General features: G+C 39.1%; 1 protein-coding gene across 1 annotated transcript; it reads right to left on the bottom strand.

Moving 5' to 3' along the window:
• Positions 1-994: 994 nt before the first annotated feature.
• LOC112992375 (alpha-aminoadipic semialdehyde dehydrogenase) lies at positions 995-18,247 on the bottom strand. The gene is made up of 18 exons (XM_026115388.2): positions 18,008-18,247; positions 17,621-17,674; positions 16,600-16,665; positions 14,843-14,923; positions 12,572-12,695; positions 11,292-11,424; positions 10,769-10,813; positions 9,668-9,745; positions 8,642-8,739; positions 7,930-7,971; positions 6,552-6,646; positions 5,503-5,587; positions 5,098-5,204; positions 4,197-4,313; positions 3,680-3,777; positions 3,441-3,514; positions 2,367-2,442; positions 995-1,495 (listed from the first exon to the last, which is right to left on the bottom strand). The coding sequence occupies exons 1-18, from the start codon at positions 18,191-18,193 to the stop codon at positions 1,441-1,443; spliced, it is 1,614 nt and encodes a 537-aa protein (XP_025971173.2). The 5' UTR covers positions 18,194-18,247; the 3' UTR covers positions 995-1,440.
• Between the last annotated feature and the right edge of the window lie 2,147 nt (positions 18,248-20,394).

The raw sequence follows: 20,394 nt of genomic DNA, 5'->3' as shown, positions 1-20,394 counted from the left end.
TACATATGAAACTTTCAAGTTAACCTTCAAAAAACCCAGTTTAACATGTTGCTATATAGCACAGTCACACTCATAATTACACTCTATTTCCTAGTTATATGACAAAGCACAAAGAACTGCTGCACAGAGCTGACCTGACTGTAAGAGTCTCATAAACTTCAGTAGGGAAAAACTTAGACGACCTGTTCTTTAGAAAGTGCCACCTAAAATACTTTTTACAACACAGATGTACAACTTCAAATACATAGCCTATTTTAAAACCAGGTATTATGAAGAAAGAAGGCCAGATAGTGTTGCAGTATTTTGGACCTTTAACACAACTTTCCCTACATTGTTATTACGAGATCTTAGCATCAAGATAAATCAAAAGCCAAATGAGAATTCTAGAATCTGAGCCCAAACTGAATGGCCTGGCCAGGTTCAGCGATTGTGGAAATTTGGTACGTAAGATTGAGATGAGAAGAAATTCTTCTCCAACAACAGTGCATTAAAAAAGTTTGAAGTCACTCATCGGAAAGTTCCACTCAGCCGAGAGCATCACGCCTTTTCTCTTTTTGGATTCTGAGTAAAGCTCTCAAATGAACTCCTGATGATTGTAGTCTTCATTAGGCAACAGAAAAGCCCATCTAAGGTGAAACAGCACGTAAACAACTTGTCTTTCCCTAGCAAATTTCCTCCGCAAGAATATCCCCTCCTGACTACATCTCTGGTTCTTCAGCTGGTCTGGTGGTAGGGTGTCACAAGGGCCACGACAACCTGAATCAACTGTGAACCCTTCTAGCCTAAGAGGAGATTCCAAGAGACTGCAGTAGCCTGTGATCTTATCCCTTACGTCCCAACACAAGAGGTGAAAGTCTCCTTTCTGAAGGAGGCAGGAAAACTAAAGCAGTCTGTTTAGCCAATGACATTTCTTCCAGCTAGCAGCTCTGTATGAGAAAGCAGCTAAACATACCTGCTCCAAAACACTGTACAAAAAACTTAGAAGCCCCAAGAATCTCACAAAATGTACCTTTATTTATGCATTGAAAAACAGCCCTGTACTGGACCCTCCTGTAGGGGTATCTGTAGGACACTCAGTGATGTAGTCTGAAGCATGGACCTACTAGCTGTATATATCGGCAGATGGTGCGGGATACAGACAGTGTTGATACTGAAGCACAGAAATAAGGCAAGAGAAGGATTATTTGGGCCACCTGAATCCAAGTTTGTTTAGTTTCAGTCACCATCCCTTCTTCCCAAAGACTAAATCATTTTAATTTGAAGACTAAATTAGTAAATTGATATACTGAAAGTAATACTATTTTAGAGTAGCTGAATTCCTGACAGAATTATTATCATTGCTGCAGTTGAGTTTCAGATAATTTTCTTCACCACGAGGCTTAGAAGGTACATCATTCTGAAATGTTAGGAGAGTTCATGGCAAGGCCATATGTAAGGCTGTTATTGAAACTTGATTCCTTGAGCCAAAGGTAAGTCCTTGCTGTAGTTGATTGTACTGGAAGAGAAACAAGTATTTAGAGAGCAGGCTTGATCATCAAGATTATGTGGTCCATTTCCTACGTACAAGCTTTTGATCACTGTCACATGTATACAAAAGACTTCTATAATGTATTTACCTGTATAAAGTTATGAACTGACTTTACTCCAGTTTTCAGTGTAGAAACTATATACAGAGAAAGAGCACATTGCCCCTTCCCCATTATCTCTTCTTTGATGGAAGAAAGAGAACGCAAAATCCTGTATTTTATTTCTTACTAACAGAATGTAGAACAGGAATATCCAGGGATTTCTCACATTAGTAGGCCTTTGCATGCTAACCAAGTTAGTGCAGGTAAAGGCTGGGAACAGCATGAGGGAATGGGGAAGATGGACCAGTACAAAGTAGTTGTCAACAGATTCATGGAGAGATATCCAACAGTTAACTAAACTACTCTCCACTGGCAATACTGGTCCGCTCTCTGCAGTTCCCACTTCACGTACTTCCTGACAAGTTTCAGTAATTTAATTTTTAGCTGAGTTTACATCAGGCAAGATGAGAGAAAAAAAAAATCAAAATAAAACAAACCAACTATGTTTAAAAAAGAATTTCTTTCTCCAGCTCTTAGGATTCACCTTGCTCTGGAAAAGGATTTTTTCCCTTTCAAAGGACAGTGAGTAAAGAAAGAACTTTAACTAGACTCTTCAAATAATTTTCCATTAGGAACACAAATGCAAATTCTTCCAGGAAGAAAAGGCAATTACTCCGTTACATGCTTATCTCACATTCAGTGAAGATAACCTCCAGTAGTCAAGGATTTATATATTTTGAACTTTGGCAAGTTTATCTGTAATTTGCATTTATTTGGAATTAAAAACTTGTCTCTTACCAAGTCGACCGTCTCATATAAAGTTTCCACGAATCACTTCCAGATTCTCTTCCCCCACCAGTGTGCTTTTCACCACCTGTAGAATAAAACAAAAAGGGTAAGTCAAAACTGGAAACTTTTTTTGGCATAGAAATCTGAACTAATTCCAGGAGCTGAGACAACTATAAAGAAAATAAAATAAAATAAAAAACACTGGAAAACTGTTACATTTCCCTTGCATTAAACGTAGAATAAATTACAAAAATAACACCACATACCACTCATACAGCCAACTCTCTCTCTATTCTTAACCCAAAAAACATCTGCCCGAAGTTGAAGGTCTCATCACACTGGCACTAGAGATTGTTATTTTAAAGATATTTTGTTTTAACTTGAGATGCTAGTAGAACAATATGCTGATTTGCATACCAGTTAAACAGTTAGGTGAATATTTCTTCTTCCCTTACCCCACTCTCTTTGGTATATACAAAAGAGAAAAGGGCAGACAAAAATGTTTTTAAAGACTCTCTCACAAAAATACATTACACTGTAATTTTTATTTATACATGCAAACATACATTACAAACATGCTCAAGACTGCCTTAATTAAAACTTTGGTTTAAACAATTTTGCATTCAGTCAGATCTTTAAACACACTTAGAACACCACTTCTGTGCTACATTTCCTTAGTAGGGGGAAAAAAAGTGCTATCTGGAATATTTAAAAGCCGAAAACACAGAATTTTTTAAAGCTGAAACCCAACTATCTCTAGCCAGTTTCCATTGTTTGCTACAGCAGTGTAATTCAAAATAAACTCCACTGATTTCATCAGATTTAGTCATTTGTATGAACAGTCTGAAGCCTTGAAAACTAACACAAAGAGATCTAAACTATACTAGCTTTACATCAGTAATGTTTTATTCTCATCCGCACCTGAAGCTTTTCTTCGCATGAGAAGCTAATGCAGTCATTAAAAAAAAAAATCCACTCAGAGTCAAAAAAAAGAAACCTGAGGAATAGTACCAAGTCCCTAGACCTGATACTAGAAGATTTGACCATTTAAAGGAAAAAAAGCAGACAGTTCAAATAACATACCAAAAGCACCTCCAATCTCAGCCCCACTGGTTGGGATGTTGACATTCACAATGCCACAGTCAGACCCCTTTGGCCTACGAATGAAGATAACACTCAATTACTGCTCAGGATCAAGAGATGCTCCTTCCCCAGAATGAAGGCTATAAAATCTTCCTCCAGCAGTGTGCATAGGTTTACAAGAGACATGAAAGACAGCAATGCTATGCTTTAGGAAGATAGAAAAATAATCTGAGCTGTACCCAAGCCAGCGGAAAATCCTGCCCAAATCCTTGGTGAAGATGCTGCTGGAGAGACCTTGCTTCACTTCATTATTCCAAGTAAAAACCTCTTCTTCTGCCTTGGGAGAAGCATATCAGTGGTTAAACTATGTCTATTCAAAGCAAGCAGCTAGAAAGAAGCACTGTGGGAAAACCCCCAAAATGCTACAGCCATAATGCAATACACTGAATTCCACTTGGCAAATATGTATGCACCAAGTCAGGGATAGGATACCTCTGCCATTCACTCTCTGACATCAGCAACAAAAATTTCTTCCTGTATAGACTCCCATTTTAACTCCAATGCTCTTCAGTGAGGATTCATATAGCAGCTACGCACTGATTTAAGCTATTACAGTGGATATTCCACAGTGCAGAGCAACAGTTACTGCTCCTTGGAACTGTCAGGACAATTGCATGACCATGACAAACCTGAAATCTCTCTTGACTCCTCTGTCACAATCCCAGACACCAGACTAATTTCCCCTTGCTATTTTACCTTAAATTTGAGTACATAAAGTATGGGGGCAAACGTCTCCGTGTGCACAATGGGCGCATTATGAGGGAGGCCAGTCACAATGGTTGGTTCAACGTAGTTGCCAGGGCGACTGATAACCTTCAAAACACATAAAAGAAGAAACACCCAAGTAAGCTCAACCAAACTAGCATTCTGCTTAGCTACCAATGTAGGAATGGAATTCTTCATGGTCTGATTACTATAACTGCACCTAGCGAACAGAAACAGAAGGTCAGGCCATCTGAATAGATTGATATCTTAAATTTTACTCTTGTTTAAATATTTAAAATACAAAAGCATAACTTAGTCTGCTACGTAGACAATCAAATCTCAAACTCCACCTGCTGACAAAAATACACTTCCCCTCCCTTACCTGCAAGCTGACTAGTAAGTCAGGAAGAGAAATTTAAAGGCATTAGGGACAAAGCAGGTGCCAGTAAAAGATAAAGAGTTCCCAGAATGTAAGTCCACAAGAATTAAACATCCCACATGATGGAGATGTGCAAGTGACTCTTCAATCTCCAAGATTTCTTCAAGTTTGATATTGTGAACCCAGGGCCTAGGGACAGAACAGCCATTTTTGTTACATGCATGATATTCATCATTTGCATTGCTGCTTTTATTTTCACCATCCTGTGTGACTAGGGAATAGTTCAAGAAATGGAAGAGAGCTCATAACCATTTCTTGAAGGAGAAGGTGGCTTCCAAGTAAAAAGCCATCTTTACCTTAAGCAAAGGACCTCAATTCTGACATTCTCTGACTAACTTACCATCCTATAATGCCTGACATGACAAACTGCAGTACAATCTTGGCTTAAACCACCATGTTACAGCATTTTTTTCTAGAACATTAATTGTAGCAGGAAGAATAAAAATAAGTCACCTTCCCACCACAGACCACAGAGCCACCTTGTTGTTTTGCTTGCTCTACTGCATCAAGGTACATCTTCACTGCTTCTTTGGTATGAAGAGGCCCATAGAGAGTGTCAGCTAAAAAGCAAGGATCCAAAGACATTCTTTCAGGAAAACTGTGTATTTTCCTAAATATTCTTAACATGACATTTGGGGAACTAGTATTTAAGCTGACCAGGATGAACAGTATTAGCTGGATTATTCATCTCCCTTTCACAGTTTGTATTCTAAATGAAACTAGCTATCCCCATTCCCTGGTAAATTGCTTCAACCAGTAAAATTAGATAGCTTTGATCTATAATCACTTTGAAATTTCAACAAAAAAGTCAAACAGAAACACCTCTCCTAAAGCTATGAGTTGAAAACAGCTACTTACAATCCCATGGATCACCGATGCGGACCTGAGCGTAGGCCTTTGCAAGCTTTGCCACCACCTCATCATGTATGCTTTCATGCAGGAACTAAACAAGATTGGATAAGAGCATTGTAAGACAGCTAAGCCTATATCGCTACTCCTGAAGTACTACTGCATTTTGGAGAGGGCAGAAGGGAGTGCAGAGGTAGTGTTGCTCATGTTCAGCAAATAACAGTTAGAAATAAACAGATAAGCAAGGCCTCAAAAGAGCAGCAACACCATGAAATCAAATCATGAACACTTAGGAGAGGAAAACAAACAAAACCCTTGTTTTAATTTAACCCTATCTCAGATCAATCATATTGAGATGTTTTGTAAACTCTCAAGTTCCAGTGCTTCAGCACTCACATGATTCTTCTTTCTGAAATTTGAGGAATCACCAGCTTTCCTATCTGCCCAAATTTAATCAAATCTTTTTTTTATGAATATTTACCCAGTCAAGCCAATATTGAAAAGAAGACTACACAGCTGTATGATGACATTACAACACACCTGAATTTGTTGAAAATGATTGGGGGAAAAAAGGAGGGGAGGTCAAGCAACATACATCCTTGCTTTGCTGAAATCTAAACCCTGCACCAAAATTTGTAGCAGAAACAGGCAAATAAGCTGTGGCAACGAAAACAGAGAGAACTACAAGAAGTACAATGAGTTTTATTTTCATGACTTTAGCACCAGATACATTTAGAAGCATATGCAAGGAAATTGTTTAGAATTAGAATTATAGCGGCATGACAAATTACCATCTTACTTTCCTATCAGATTGTTTTTAGAGAAAGTAGAAATCTGTTCCAAAGACTATTGGCCGTTCTCCATAATATTAGGTATTTTTTAATTTTTATTTTTATATGTATATTTATGTTCATATATTTTACATTAAAATTATATATTTTTGTATATTATAAATGAGGTGAATTCACCTAAGAACTATTAGGCATTTCCTGAGCTTTAAATTTGGAAATAAGTTCAAAGTCAAAGCTACCCAAACTAGTCAGCACACATTTACTCACCAGTCTTCTGGCTGTTGTACACCTCTGACCCGCTGTTCCCACAGCAGCAAATAGAGTAGACGGGATGACTAGGTTCAGATCTGCATCTTCAAACACTTAAGGAAAGTTAAACATCAGTATGTCAGTAAATTAAGCAGATAACATGCAAATTGGTTTCTATGTGTTGAAGGTCCTCTAAATTCACGAGACATTAAACAAAATAGAATAAACTCTGATAGGTTGGTCAAGAAGCATTAGGAATAGTGGCACTAGCATATTAAACTAAGATACACAAAAACACCTCAAAACTCTTATTACTTATATACTTGCAATTAAAGCCACATGCAACTGGACTGTCTGACCTACTGAAAAGGACCTTTTTCAACAAAGGTTGTAAAGAATCTCAACTTCATTTTAATTCCAGATCCTACAAGCAATTTTTTTGCTGTTTCTTCACCTTGTCCTCCTGTCACTGGTAAGAATTTCACTAGCATAAAGAATCAAGGGTAAAGTGTAGCCAGATGGCATTAAAAAAAAAAAAAAGAAGCAGCAGCTAAAATGCACAGGTACATAATACTGTAAAATACAAACGAAAACAGCTGAACAAGTTCACCTGGCTAGAAGAGAGCAGGATGGTTAAAGTGAAACTAGTATGTATAAACCTCAAAGAATCCCAAAGACATCATTCAGCTTAATCAGTCCCACAGAAGTTCTGCAAGTATCCGAAAATATTATTAAATTTGGGAAGCAGTCCAAGCAATCAATATATACGCCACCATTCAAAGCCAATTTCATGAAAAGCAAGACTTTCAAATAAAAAGGGAAACGATTTCTGAAGTATCAGAAAGATGAAACAGAAAACTGTAACGCAGCAGGACAGCAATTTAGGTATTTAGTGAGTTTATATTTTTTTCTGCCATATTGCCCAGTTTTACCATATTTGTATTATCTGAGAACTAGATGACTCCCTAAGCTACTTAAATCTATAAAATACACTACTAGAATAAGTACCTGCATGCTTTGCTTTCAAGATAGTATTTTATCACTCATGGTACTTCGATGTCTATTTACTGTCAACATATACATATATTCTAAAAGCTAAAAATGTAATGATCCAGAGATTAGACCTATCCTAAAGTCAAAATTTATTAGCAGCATTGTCCACATCCCATTACTGAAGCCAACTGCCTCTTCCATTTCCTTCTTTCCAACAGTGAATATATGTAAGAATTCAAATTGCAATTTTTGTCTTAAAACACTACTCCTCCTCAATACTGAATACTGAAGACAGACAAGAAGATACATTCTACTAGGTACTTTTAAAACCCACAGTGTAAAAAAGGACAGTACTAACTTTCAAATAATACTTATGGGACTAAATTGTTGCAGTGCATATTACCGATAATGGCATTGTTTCCTCCCAGTTCTAGCAGACTTCGACCTGATGAAACACACAAAACACAAGTTATATCCGTCACACATATAGCCACTGCAATGAGGTCATCTCTGACTGGAGCTAGATTTCATGAAACCTCTTTGTCTGAATATACAGAAGTTTTGAAATCTGTTCTGAATTTTCAGCATCACTCTTCTGAATTGCAAATGTATACAATGCAAAAAATCTGTTCAGAAAGTTTTCTGGTTAAAGCTAGCTCAAGTCAGAATCCAGCAGCACAGACTTAGGCCTATACATTCCAAATATTTGCAAAAAAAATGTCATCTCAAAGATTGTAACTTTTCTCCTGTATTCATAAGGAGTAAAAGGGGGGCAGGGAGGGATGACATTTTTTCACAAACAGATTCCCAGAAGACCATAGACCCTGACTGTCCATTTTGACAATCTCCATACAATTACATTCATGGAAAACCCCACAGAATTAACTATTGTCCCACGCATTTCTGGATGTCTTCGGAAAAATCCTGAACTGTGGTAGAATTAACTACAAAATGCAATATCTACCTCTGAGCACTTTCATCATCACATTTTCACTGAGTTAAAAGAAATAATGCAAGACGAATTAAATGAGCTGTATTTTTAAAGTCCTCTGGTGATCCCCTACGTTTCCCAACCATGGTAACAAATGAAGAGGAAGGGACCCCCCGCTACTCACCAAATCTCTCCTGAACCATAAGCGCTACTTGCTTGCCCACCTTCGTGCTGCCAGTGAAGGACAGCAAGTCCATTCGCTCATCTCTTGCCATTGCTGTCCTGCAGGAGACATACCACCATGTTTAAGAAGAGCAAATAGCTGGAAAAGCTGGTCACTCCTTACAAATAAACCAAATGCGACCAGTGAGAACTTTTAAACCAAAGGTATATTTTTGAAAGCAACAGGTCAATGACTGAACAGAAGTCAGTAAAGCTTCCTCTTCGTCAGAAAAGCAGAGAAAAAAAAGACTGTTTTCCTCCCCTGCTTCATGCCAGATCATCACCAGAGCATCACCTGTACTAATTCTGAAATCTAATCCAAAGTAGTAAGACCAGTCCTGATTGTTACCTTCCTTAAGTAAATAAGCATACCTATGACTTTTTGCAATGTTTACCATCTATTTTGTTTTGTCTTCTGTTGAAATACTCAAAAGATATATCTGAACACACACTTGCACAAGGAATTACCATGCTGCAAGAATCAAACAGAACAATTTGATTTGTACAGCTTCCTAGCACAGGTATGCATCTATGTACAAGTGCATTGCCCTACATAAGCAAGGAAAATGGGGACGTAATCTCCCATGTAGGAGTGGGAGTGGTTCAGAAATGCTACTGGGCTAGAAATTTCTTAAGAGTACATGAGTGGAATTCAGTATTAGCTATATTCCTTGGTTTTGAGCGTATGTACTGCATGGTTGGAAAAGAACGGGATAGAAGTAGAATGTAAACTTAGTCATGGCTCTTCACCAAGCTGGAATTTCTTTTAAGTTGTTAGCAGCTGATCTCACAACAGCCTACAAAGCTATGCTTTATATGTTTAGAGTGGAGCTGGCATTTCAGAGTAGCAGATAAAAAAATGACAGCAACAGGTACTTGCATGCACTGGGAACTCCTGGAAGTTAGAATAATTTTACAGCCAGAAGATCTTCAAAGAATATTGTTTCTCTTCTATCCTTTGTTACAAAACACAAGAAATGTTACCTACCCAATTTCTGCTCCACCACAAGCCAGAGAACAGATTGCTCCAGGCACTTTGTTATCCTCTAAGACTTTGGCAATTATCCTAGAATGAAAGATGTAAAAATTTCTGAGATTTCCTTCAGAAGCATATTAGAGGGAGTAAGCCCTTTATATCTGTGTTAGCATGCACATGACCAAGCTGCAGATATTAAATGAGCAACAGTCTTGCAGTTAATTTTAATTCACACACACTTTGTACAATACATACATACATACATACACTGCTCTCCTCAAGGATCGTGATGTTACGGCTACTACTCACACAAAAATAAGACTCAGAAATACATTCCATACACATCCACACAACTGTCACAGAGAAGCATTACATCAGTGTATAAAAACTTGGGCCATATTGTCTTTTACCAGCTTCCATTAGAAAGAGACATTCATATAACTTCATGAGTTACATAAAATACTCAGGAACAGTTTGGGGCCATGTTCTCAGTAATTAGTATTAAAGCTACAATACTTTAATTAGTTATTTGAAATGGGCGTATTTATATTTAGCATTTACATATAAATGTCGTCTGTAGCATGCAATAGATAAGCATTTAAAATGCTAATACAATAAACAAAGTGGTAATAAACCTACAGTACATATTACTATGACATTTATTCTTTAGAGTTCTTCTCCTTTTTATTGGGAATCAATTTTGAACTCTGGAAAAACATGCTGTGGTGTTACTACTTTTGGATAATAAAGATTATGTGGAGGCATCTTCAGGAGACAGGTCTACACAACCAACCAGGAGAATTTGTCTTAAAAATAGGTGCTGATGTTGGGCTGAGACTCCCAAAAAAAGGGACGATTCTGAAACATATGTGTGCCATTGGAGGAAGCTAAATTTCATGAAAAATTCTTCTTCTATATGGAGACAAACCACACAGCTAGTCCTGCTTCAACAGAGGCATAGCACTCGTGCCAAGAAGAACCCTTACATATACTGCTCCTGTTTACATAACAAGGGGAAAGGTTCCTCTCACCACCAAACACTATGTCGGACAGAAAGCCCAGAAGATAACTTGTTTAAAAAGCAAAACAGAAAAAAATGAAAACACAACTCACTTTGTAACAGCCACACTAATGAGAGAAGTTGTAGGAGCGCCTTTCCTATAAATAAATAAATAAATAAATATATAGATATGAATGAAATTATTTTCCTTTTAATTTTCCAAGAATGGGAAATATTTCAAATATGCATTTTTTTTCCCACGGTGAAGGAGGTAGATGAAATGGAAAGGAAGGAGAAAGTAAAATTACTTATTTAGATTCTTAATTTTATTTTTACCAATTCTGAAAATATTAACTTTGTTTACTGACAGTGCTCCAAGGCCCAGCCTGGGTTCTTTACTAACAGGCCATGTAGCTAAGTCCTGGACAGGTGTGAACCTCAACACCTCATAAAATGGGTTAACACAAAATAAAATGAAGCTTTTTGATTACAAGTAAACCTAAAAATAAATAGATAGAAATGAAGCCTGTATGAGGTGCAACCATGTATACAGAAACACCAGACATTTGACAATAATTACATGCCTGAGGTAATAATTTTAAAATACTTTTAGCATACTGGAGAGCAGTATCTTACCAGATGCAAGCATTTCCACAGATCATTGCAATTGCGCTGTTCCACCCATAAACTGCTACAGGGAAATTAAAGGCCGTGATGATTCCTACTAACCCTACAGGGTTCCATTGCTCTATGAGGGCATGGCCAGGTCCTGAAGGCAAAGACACAACATAATGCAATTTGCATTTACCCAATGCTTTTAAAAAGAAAGGAAATCGTAAGACCTTACAAGCACAGCCAACTTTGTTGGCCTTCATCACTCATGCATCACTCGCTGGCCTCCACTCACCAGAGTATTAGCTTGCGGAGATGGTTTATTTAGGGTCTCTGCACTGAGACAGACAGAGCTCAACTTCTGTCCTTTTCACAGGCCATTGCAGACCTTTTTTTTTTGGTCAGAACTTAACAACCCATTCTGAAAATAGGGAGTTCATCAATATGGAAATAATGCACATTTTTAAGGACAAAAACTGCTGCATCCAGAATACATTTTTCTAGTAGTAGTTTTTATGAAAGTATTAGGAAGAAAAAGTAATGCAGACATCTACTACAGAAAACCAGAACTAGGAAGAAGAATGTCACAAGTTACACATTATAACAGCAGGACATATGCCTGTTTTTGCTTCTACCAAAACTGCATGTGAATAGTTCTGGTGTATGACAGCATCTTGGGGCATGAGCTGTTTCCCAAAGCCTATGTTCAGGCCACAGAAATGCACAAGAGTAGTTATTATTACAATGAAAGTTGTTTCAGCACTCTACAAACCAGGTCCTATCATTAAAAAAGAAAAGGGCTTCATCTTAATTTTCAGGCAAACCCTAATACTATGGTCAAGAATAAAACACATGCTGCATTAAGTGTTCCACAGCTTACTGTAACAAGGTTTGCTAGCCTGTGAAAAAAAACTAATCATATGGCAACAATCACTTTTGCTATTTTAACTATTCGGTTACCAGGAAGGCTATTGTTTGCTAACCAGTAACTGATAAAAAGGTGTCTCATTTCTAAGCACACGGCTGAACTTTTCACAAACTTCCCTCCAGCACCTTTATTAACAGAAAAAGCAAAGAGAATCTAATGCTTCAAGGAGCAGAGGGAAAATCTATAGTCTGTCTTCATACATGCCACAGAACAGATAGTTCATCAGGTGATATTGCTGCCTACCAGCAAATTTATTCCTAGACAACATGCTTCCTACAGAACTCACAGTGCAGAGATTTTTCTGCACATCACTATATATTTAACACATTCTATCTCCATCCCTTCATTAATGCAAAAAAATAGCATGCATACTTACTTTCTGAAGGCAAAATAGGTCCACCGATCATTCGAGACAAACCAACAGCATAGTCACAGACATCAACGTACTCCTGCACTTCCCCAACACCTTCAACAAAAATCTTCCCCATTTCTAAAGAGACCTGAAAACATTAAGAGCAAGATACAATTATCTTTTTTCAAAATCCACATGGATTTCCAATATATTTTGTCTCCTACTAGTGTCAGGTATATCTATACACCAAGTAAGATTTAATACAATTTTGTTCATTAGAAGAGATGCATCTCTTCCTGAGTTATTCAGCTTAAAGAAAGAAATATAACAACCACGACAGTTAGATAAGAGTCACATTCCCATGGAATAGGAGATATTTAACAGAGGAAATTAAAAATAAACTACTGAAACTACATCCACAACTAATGAGGCTCATAGGCTCGGATCAAAGCAACACTGCATTTCCTTCAGGACATTTTCATTTATTTTGGATCAAGTGTGGAATAAATTGAAGAAGAAATATTAATCTGTTCCAACAAAACAAAATGCTTATTTAAATTTTTCATAAGCAAACTACAAATTCTACAACATCTCAAAGTGAGTTTGAGCAATCGAATTTTCAGAGACTGCTGAAAATGACTAGTCACCCGTAGTCTTTTAGTGACCCAGGTTGTTTAATACCTCTTTTTTTTGTTTTTCAGTAGAAGTTCATTCCAAAACTAAAGTCTTCTGCTAAAGTATGCTGGATGTGCACAGCAGACACATTGATTAGCCATGGGAATAAGCTGGTACTTGAAGGTGATATCCCAATAGCGAAGAAGGTTGAGGGCTGTACTTTGAAGAAGCTGTTAAGTGAGGAATAAGGTTCAAGGACTGCTGCAAGAATATATTTCCCGTGCAAAGATTAGAATAAAGGTGACTAAATATACTTCTTGCTATTTGCATAATGCCTGCAGTCCCAAAGCTCTGCTAGGCTACATAGCTCACACAGAAAACTTTATGGTGGACCTCTGCTTCCTCCTCAAGAACAGGAAGCCACCTGAGAAGGGACTGGACAGAATACAAGATTTCCTATAAGAATTATTCTTTGGGAACAAGAAGTTGAGAATCTGAGCACCAGAGCACAGACTCTGGGATGTCTGGCCATCTTAAGATGGAAGAGCCCCAATCTGTGACCAGCAACAGAGGGGCATTGGACATATCAAGAAACTAATCACCAAATCTCTAAGACTGCTAGAAATGCACCTGGATAATTGACTAGGTCACTGTAAGGCTAAGATGGAAATTTCCAACTGCATATGAAAAAGTGAGTTGCCATACCCTTCCCTTTTACATCAGAGGGATTTTCACATCCTAAAGCCAGGAGAGACCATTACAGTCACCTACTCTGAAAGCCTGAACACTAGTACACAGAAGTTCAGCCCCTACCATGGAAGAGGCTCATTATCTGTTCAGGAAAACTATAAGCATGCTTTGGCAACATGCAATGTGGTTTCTCAGAAGAACACACAGCAAACTTGTCTGTCCACAGTCATCAGGGAATCTGGACAGTTTTCAAACACAAATGTACTTTTGCACTCTAAATCCACCCTCAAAACTCTGCTAAGGATCCAACTTCAAAGGAAATACCAGAACAAAGTTTTGTAGGTTAACAGTATGGGCTTGACTACACAGACAGTTATTCAAGACGAGCTGTTTCTGAACAGCAGCACATACAGACAAGCTCTGTTAAAGAAAAGTGGCAAGTTCTGCACTTGTCTCCTTTAAGCTCCTAGCAACTAGCAAGTGTTTTAAAGGAACAGTACTTCAACCTTTATATCCTACACAGCTCTGCAAGAAGATCTCATTAAGATCATCGCTCCTTCTGAAGTCCTAGACCTCCACATCTAAGTTCCCCAAATCCTGTAGATCACCAGAAAGAGCTCAAGGTTAAAAGCTCTGTATTAGAGGAAGGGTTTTTTCAGGACATTTTTTGTATCAGACAGTGTCCTATCTGACAGGGAAGTGGGAAAACAGCATGGCAACAGTTATAACCACCTTCATAGCCAGAGTACAGGCTCAGAATTAATTGCTTTTTTCTTATTTTAAATATGAAATAACATTTTTAGTGTAGGATGACAAATAGCAGTCTTTCATGTTTTTTTTTTAATTAAAAGTTCTTCAGGAAAGCTAACAGAACTAACAGAGCATTTGAATAATTATGAAGATTAGTATTGCAGAGTGCTACATTAAAACCAGAGCAAAACAGTTTTGACGTTTTTTCCAAAAGTCAAGCTGCTTCTCAAAACACCTTACCAAACTTCCTAGAACTTTGATTTTTTGTCTCAGAGCATCACCAATCTGTCGCACTATTTCTCCACGTTTAGGTGCAGGAACCTAGACAAAATAAAAGAAAACAGAAGAATCTATTTGAGATTGAACATTATGACTTCTGCTACATATATACTGCTAATTTTCTACCCCTGTAGCGAGAGCTGCAGGGACTGCTGTGCTTTTTCCCGTACCTTCCCAAGACATAGTTGCTAACTCATTTTTATCATGTAAACTGCTTGGAGAAACAGTTTTGTGCCGCATCAAGACTGAAAATGCTGAACACATTTACACTTGGTCAAAACCTCACTTCCACTGAATTCTACCAGAAACATTCAGATTACTAGTTCTGCTACTTCTGTTCAGCCACGCTATCCAGAATGCCCAAAACAATCAACTGGGCCCCAAAAGACATAAGCCTTTTTTCCTTTTAAATCACACTTTTTGGTTTCTGATCTTTTGCAGCATTTTCAAACTGTTTTTCAGTATCACAATAGCTGCAGACATTTTTTTAGCAGACGCTGAGAAACACAGCATTGTTTTTTACCTCACAGCCCCAGCCACTAAGAAATTAAACACACATACCAAATATCAATAGATTCTTTGATGAGATATCAGTATATGTTAAATAACAATCAACAGATAGGATCAACAATAACCCATGCACCTGTAATACTTTTTACAGGATTAGAAACCAGTGATGAACAGGCAGCTGGAAAGAGAAAAGTGAGGAATATATAAACCATGCAAGCATATTTTTTCACAGACAAAATCCTTCAGATGAGCTCATCAATAACAACATAATTCACAAATTAAAAGCAAACTGCTTTGAGACCAGGCTTTAAAGCATTAGATACACTGATTCTTTTTATGTTAAAGTGCTTTCAGATTCTTTCCAAACAGATGGTCCTGCATGCACCCACCAACATTATATTCACGTATTTTAACAAAAAGCATGCACTAGCATGTTCTGAGGGAGCTGAGGAAGCATTGGTGTTTGTCCTAAACTTTATTCTCTACAGCTAAGAGAAAGTACTTTATTGGGTAAATACAGAATGCCCAATATCATACAAAATTCAGGCTTTCAGCTTATATTAAAGAGATGACGGGTATCTATAAAGACAAGCTTTGCATGGCCAGCAAAAGAAGGGAAGCTGGCTGGATAGAGCTTGTACAGGGACACTTGTAAGTACAGCTTATTAAGTAAAAATATTGCAAGAATATAATCACATGCCATTGTCTGATACAGCAAGGTAGTGATAGAGTTTTGGAATAACATAGCTGTTCTGTGAAGTATCAGGATGGAACTGGTGGACAAAAGGGGACACTTCATCCCATGAGAAAGAGATTGTCACCTGAAGTTAGATATTCAAGCATTCTGCAGTGTTCTCACAGGAGGCAGCCTGCTGCAACATGAAGTTAAACACACCCAGAGGAATAATTTGCTTGCTACAAGGTTTTTGAACTTCAGTGGACCTGTTAGCAATGGAATACAGGCACGGATCTAAGTAAATTTGCCAGGCTTTTAAAAACAAACATTTTCCACAAGTCAATGTCCTCATCTTTGTACCTTAATGATAATGTGTGGGAGTTGTCTGAATTTGTTTCTTGAAGTCCTCATTACAGATTTTTGCTTTAATGTAATGTACAGAACACAAACACATGCCTCCTAATGGGGCAATTTAATGGCCTCTATCTGCCAGAGAGAGATTTTACAAGATAAGTCAAGCCTGTTAACTTACATCAGCCCAGACTTTCCAAGCCTCTTTAGCTTTCTTGACTGTTTCTTCATAGTCCTCCAAACTCGCCTAAATGAATAAGCGTGTCAAAGAAAAAAGTGAGAACAGAAAAAAAAAAAATAGAAAAGGTATTGAGTTCAACTTAAGCATAAGATGTTCCAGTGGATAATACAGAAAAACCATTTCACAGAAAGCTATACCCTCTCACAGTTTGATCCTAAGCCTGTATGTTGATTTCTACTGTGCTAGCAAAGAGCTCCTTGAAGTAAGTTACTGTCAAAGCAAAATGTCTAGGAAAGTATATCTGCTGCCTAAACAAAATTAAAACTTAAGCAGAAACTTTCCTTCAGATGGCAAAGGCTGCTTCATAAAAAAGTTATAATGGGGGCACTCATCATACTTGATACATCATATTTTAATCTCAGATACCACTACTATTAAAAATAGTGAAGTTTGTGAGGACCAGTAGCTTCACTGCTGGGGGCTAACAGAATCCCTATTTAGGAAAGGAGTAGGCTAACTATTCTTATACCAAAAACTTTCATAAATTTATCATGTGAATGTCACACTGCTCCTGCTCACACCTCTGCCTGTCCACACAGCTTCACCAAATAGCAGCAATTCTATAACTGTTCTGCCTATTCTACAACTCCCTCAGGAAACAAATGAAAATGGATAGTAGAGACCTTCTCTCTTCCCAACATCTGCCAGACTACGGAGAAAAAAAAGATAACAGCCTGCTGCTTCTCTTCAGAGAAGTCAGAGACTCATTTCTAATATATGGACTGTCTTCTGGTCAATGGATCTACGTTGTGATCCAACAGCTTCTAGATCGTTGCAGTCACCAACCTAAGGAGGTTTGTGCTCTTCCAAACCTGGTCAAGAAAAGAACCAGCTACCAGAATAGCCAAAACTTCCTTCTTCCAGGCACTGGGCTTGGAGGACACTCCCTTCTCACTGAGCTGTAGGGCTTTATTCTCCAAATCCCCCTTTCCAAGACTCCCCTCCGGTGCGGGAGGCTTACCTGGCGCACTCTGGCTATGGGCTCATTGTTGGCAGGGCAGTACGTCGTGACCACCTGGAGGCAGACATGCAAGAACAGAGATGCTGAGCATCACGAACACATAGATAATGGGAAATGCTCAGGCATTTATGGAATAAAGAGGGCATAACTACTGGATATTACACAAGGGAAGCCTGCACTGCTGTAACACAACCACATGCAGTAGTCAGATGGCAAAAAAAACACTTGAACATGGAAAAAATGCACCCTCAGAGCGGTCTAACTTTGACATTAGCTCACGGAGAGCAAATCACTGCCGACGAGGGGCCGCTGGGCCAGCAGGGCGGCCCGGGGCCTCCCGCACAGCCCACTCGCCGCTGCCGCCAGCGCCCGCGGGCCGCCACCCACCTCGCCGCTGCCGCCCCAGCGCCCGTTGTAGACGCCCGGGTTCTCCTCCTGCAGGCCCAGCTCGCGGAGCCAGGCGTACCGCGGCTGGCTGACCAGCAGCGCCGACATGGAGCCGGCGGCGCGGGCGCGGGCGCAGGCCGCGGCTGATGGCAGCAGAGCGGCGGCAGCGCGGCGCAGCCCCAGCATCGCCAGCGGCCGCACGGGGCGGGGGAGGGGGACACGCGGCAATGGCCGCCGCGCCCCCCCGCGCCGATTGGTCAGGGCGCAGCGGCGCCCCCCGCCCGCCCCGGCCCCGCCCCCTCGGCGCTGCTCTCCGCCCCCCCTCCCCCCTCCGCCTTGCAGAGATTGAAATACAACACAACGAAGCGTATTTACAGCCCTCCGTGAGCTGATACCTGGTTTCTCTCGCGCTCGGTGAGCTGGAAAACGCTCACACGAATAGGAAAGAGAGCAGGCAGAGAGGGGTTAGGAGAACGCATGCTTTCTTTAGACCACCTAAAGGAGGACCCATAGTTCGCCAATGGGTTACATGTCCCACTCAAAAATTTTAAAATTAGCCTTCTAAAATTAGGTATGACAAAAGGAACTACTGATTTTTGGATGCCTCTGTTTTACAGTGCTCAGGTGGAACCACAAATTGGGGCTATATTGTGAAGTCACTGGAAAATGATCAGTAGCCATCATTGAAAATGCCGTATTAGGTCCACAATCCCTAACAAAGAACTTCAAAAGAGGCAGTGCCGTTCCTTAGAAACCACTGTACCAAAGTGCAGGAAACAACAGCATTTCTTCTTCAGGACAGTGTGGAGCAACTCTCTTCAGATCCTGTCTCGACACAGAGTTCATTTATCAGAGCTTCGCTCGCTGCAGCACCAGTCTACCTACAAGTACGAACATTTATTTCTCCCAGGACAGTGGCGCAGAGTTTAACAGATCCCAACAATTGCTATTTTATGCCACTCTGAGATGAGCAGGAGAACATCTCTTCCAAACTGTTCTGCCACTGTGTACAAGGTCCAGATTAGTTCGTGGCTGATGCCCTCATGGCTACCACCTATCATGTCCTACATTTTACTGAATTTTACTGCTTAGTTTGATTACAGAGCCACTGCATCTTCCGAACCCAAGTTCCACGCTGCCTTATACTCTGGGTAGACTTTCTGCAAAATGCATCTCTGCCTTTCAATGCCTGTTAAGCACTGGCTTTGCTTGAATTGAAGTGAATACACAAAAAGCAAGAGCAGAGAATCAAGCTAGGTACTTCTCTGACTGCAGCTGGCATCTGAGAACCTGTAACTCAGCTTTTACCCCTGAGGTCCTCCACAAACCTACCAAAGTCCTCCAGAAAAGTCAGGATTGAGTATTTCTAATAGCAGGGAGAAAATGAGAACATGTAGGCATCAAAACAGGAAAAAATGTGCCCATTATAAGGAGGAATAATATTCAGCAGTGTGTATTATCATTTTCATCCTTTAATTCAGTGCTGTTTCAGGGAATCTGGGTGAATAAAAGTAACTTCAGGTTCAAGGCCTGCCACTTATCCACATGCCAAATGTTTGTGATTTCACAGTTTTTCTTTTTTTTCGCCCTTCCTGTACATCAGACTAACATAATTACCTCACTTGATATGCACTCATCTTGCAAATTTGCAAGTAATTTTTACCCCATGTTTTCAAATTGTAATTCCCCTTAACTGGCCATAGGAATTTATATGATTTATTATGGTCACTAAATATCATTTGTTTTCAGGAACATAATGTTTTCTGAATGACCAAACCAATTAGGAATAAACCCTGAGACTAAGGTTAAAGCACATATATAGCACATACTTAAGGGAGAAAAATTATCCCATTGATCTCAAGATGATAAATAACTGCCATAATTTATCTTTTGATTTCCATAACTACACAGTTTTGCTTACTGGTAATAGTATTAAGTATAATTGATTTGCCCTTTAAGAAAAGGTTGTTCAAGTAATTTTGTCAAATGAAAAGTATCTTTGGATGATACAATCAAATCAGTGCTATAAAGTAGTCTGGCAAGGTTCGCAGGGAGAAGATTTTAATCTGAAAGTCTGTTGCTAAGGTATTACATTAAGACTTTGCCTGACAGACTAGTCATGGGAGAAATTCATTTTCTGTGGGCAGATCATCATGTGGGAACTCAGGAAGCCTAGATTCTGTTTCTGGATCTCTCATCAGTGTGTTTCACAACCTTGGGAAAATGACTTAAGCTCACTACACCATAGCTCTACATACTCTGCAGATACTGACCTGCTTTATAAACCACTTGAAGAAAACTGCTGCATCAGAATGAAGCATTATTACTATTATTATTTTTATATGAAAATATACATTCTGGTCTATAAAAGCAGGAAAAGAAAATTA

Source organism: Dromaius novaehollandiae, chromosome W (genome assembly GCF_036370855.1).
Source record: "Dromaius novaehollandiae isolate bDroNov1 chromosome W, bDroNov1.hap1, whole genome shotgun sequence".
NCBI classification, from domain to species: Eukaryota; Metazoa; Chordata; class Aves; order Casuariiformes; family Dromaiidae; genus Dromaius; species Dromaius novaehollandiae.
This window is presented reverse-complemented; position numbering and strand designations above follow the sequence as displayed.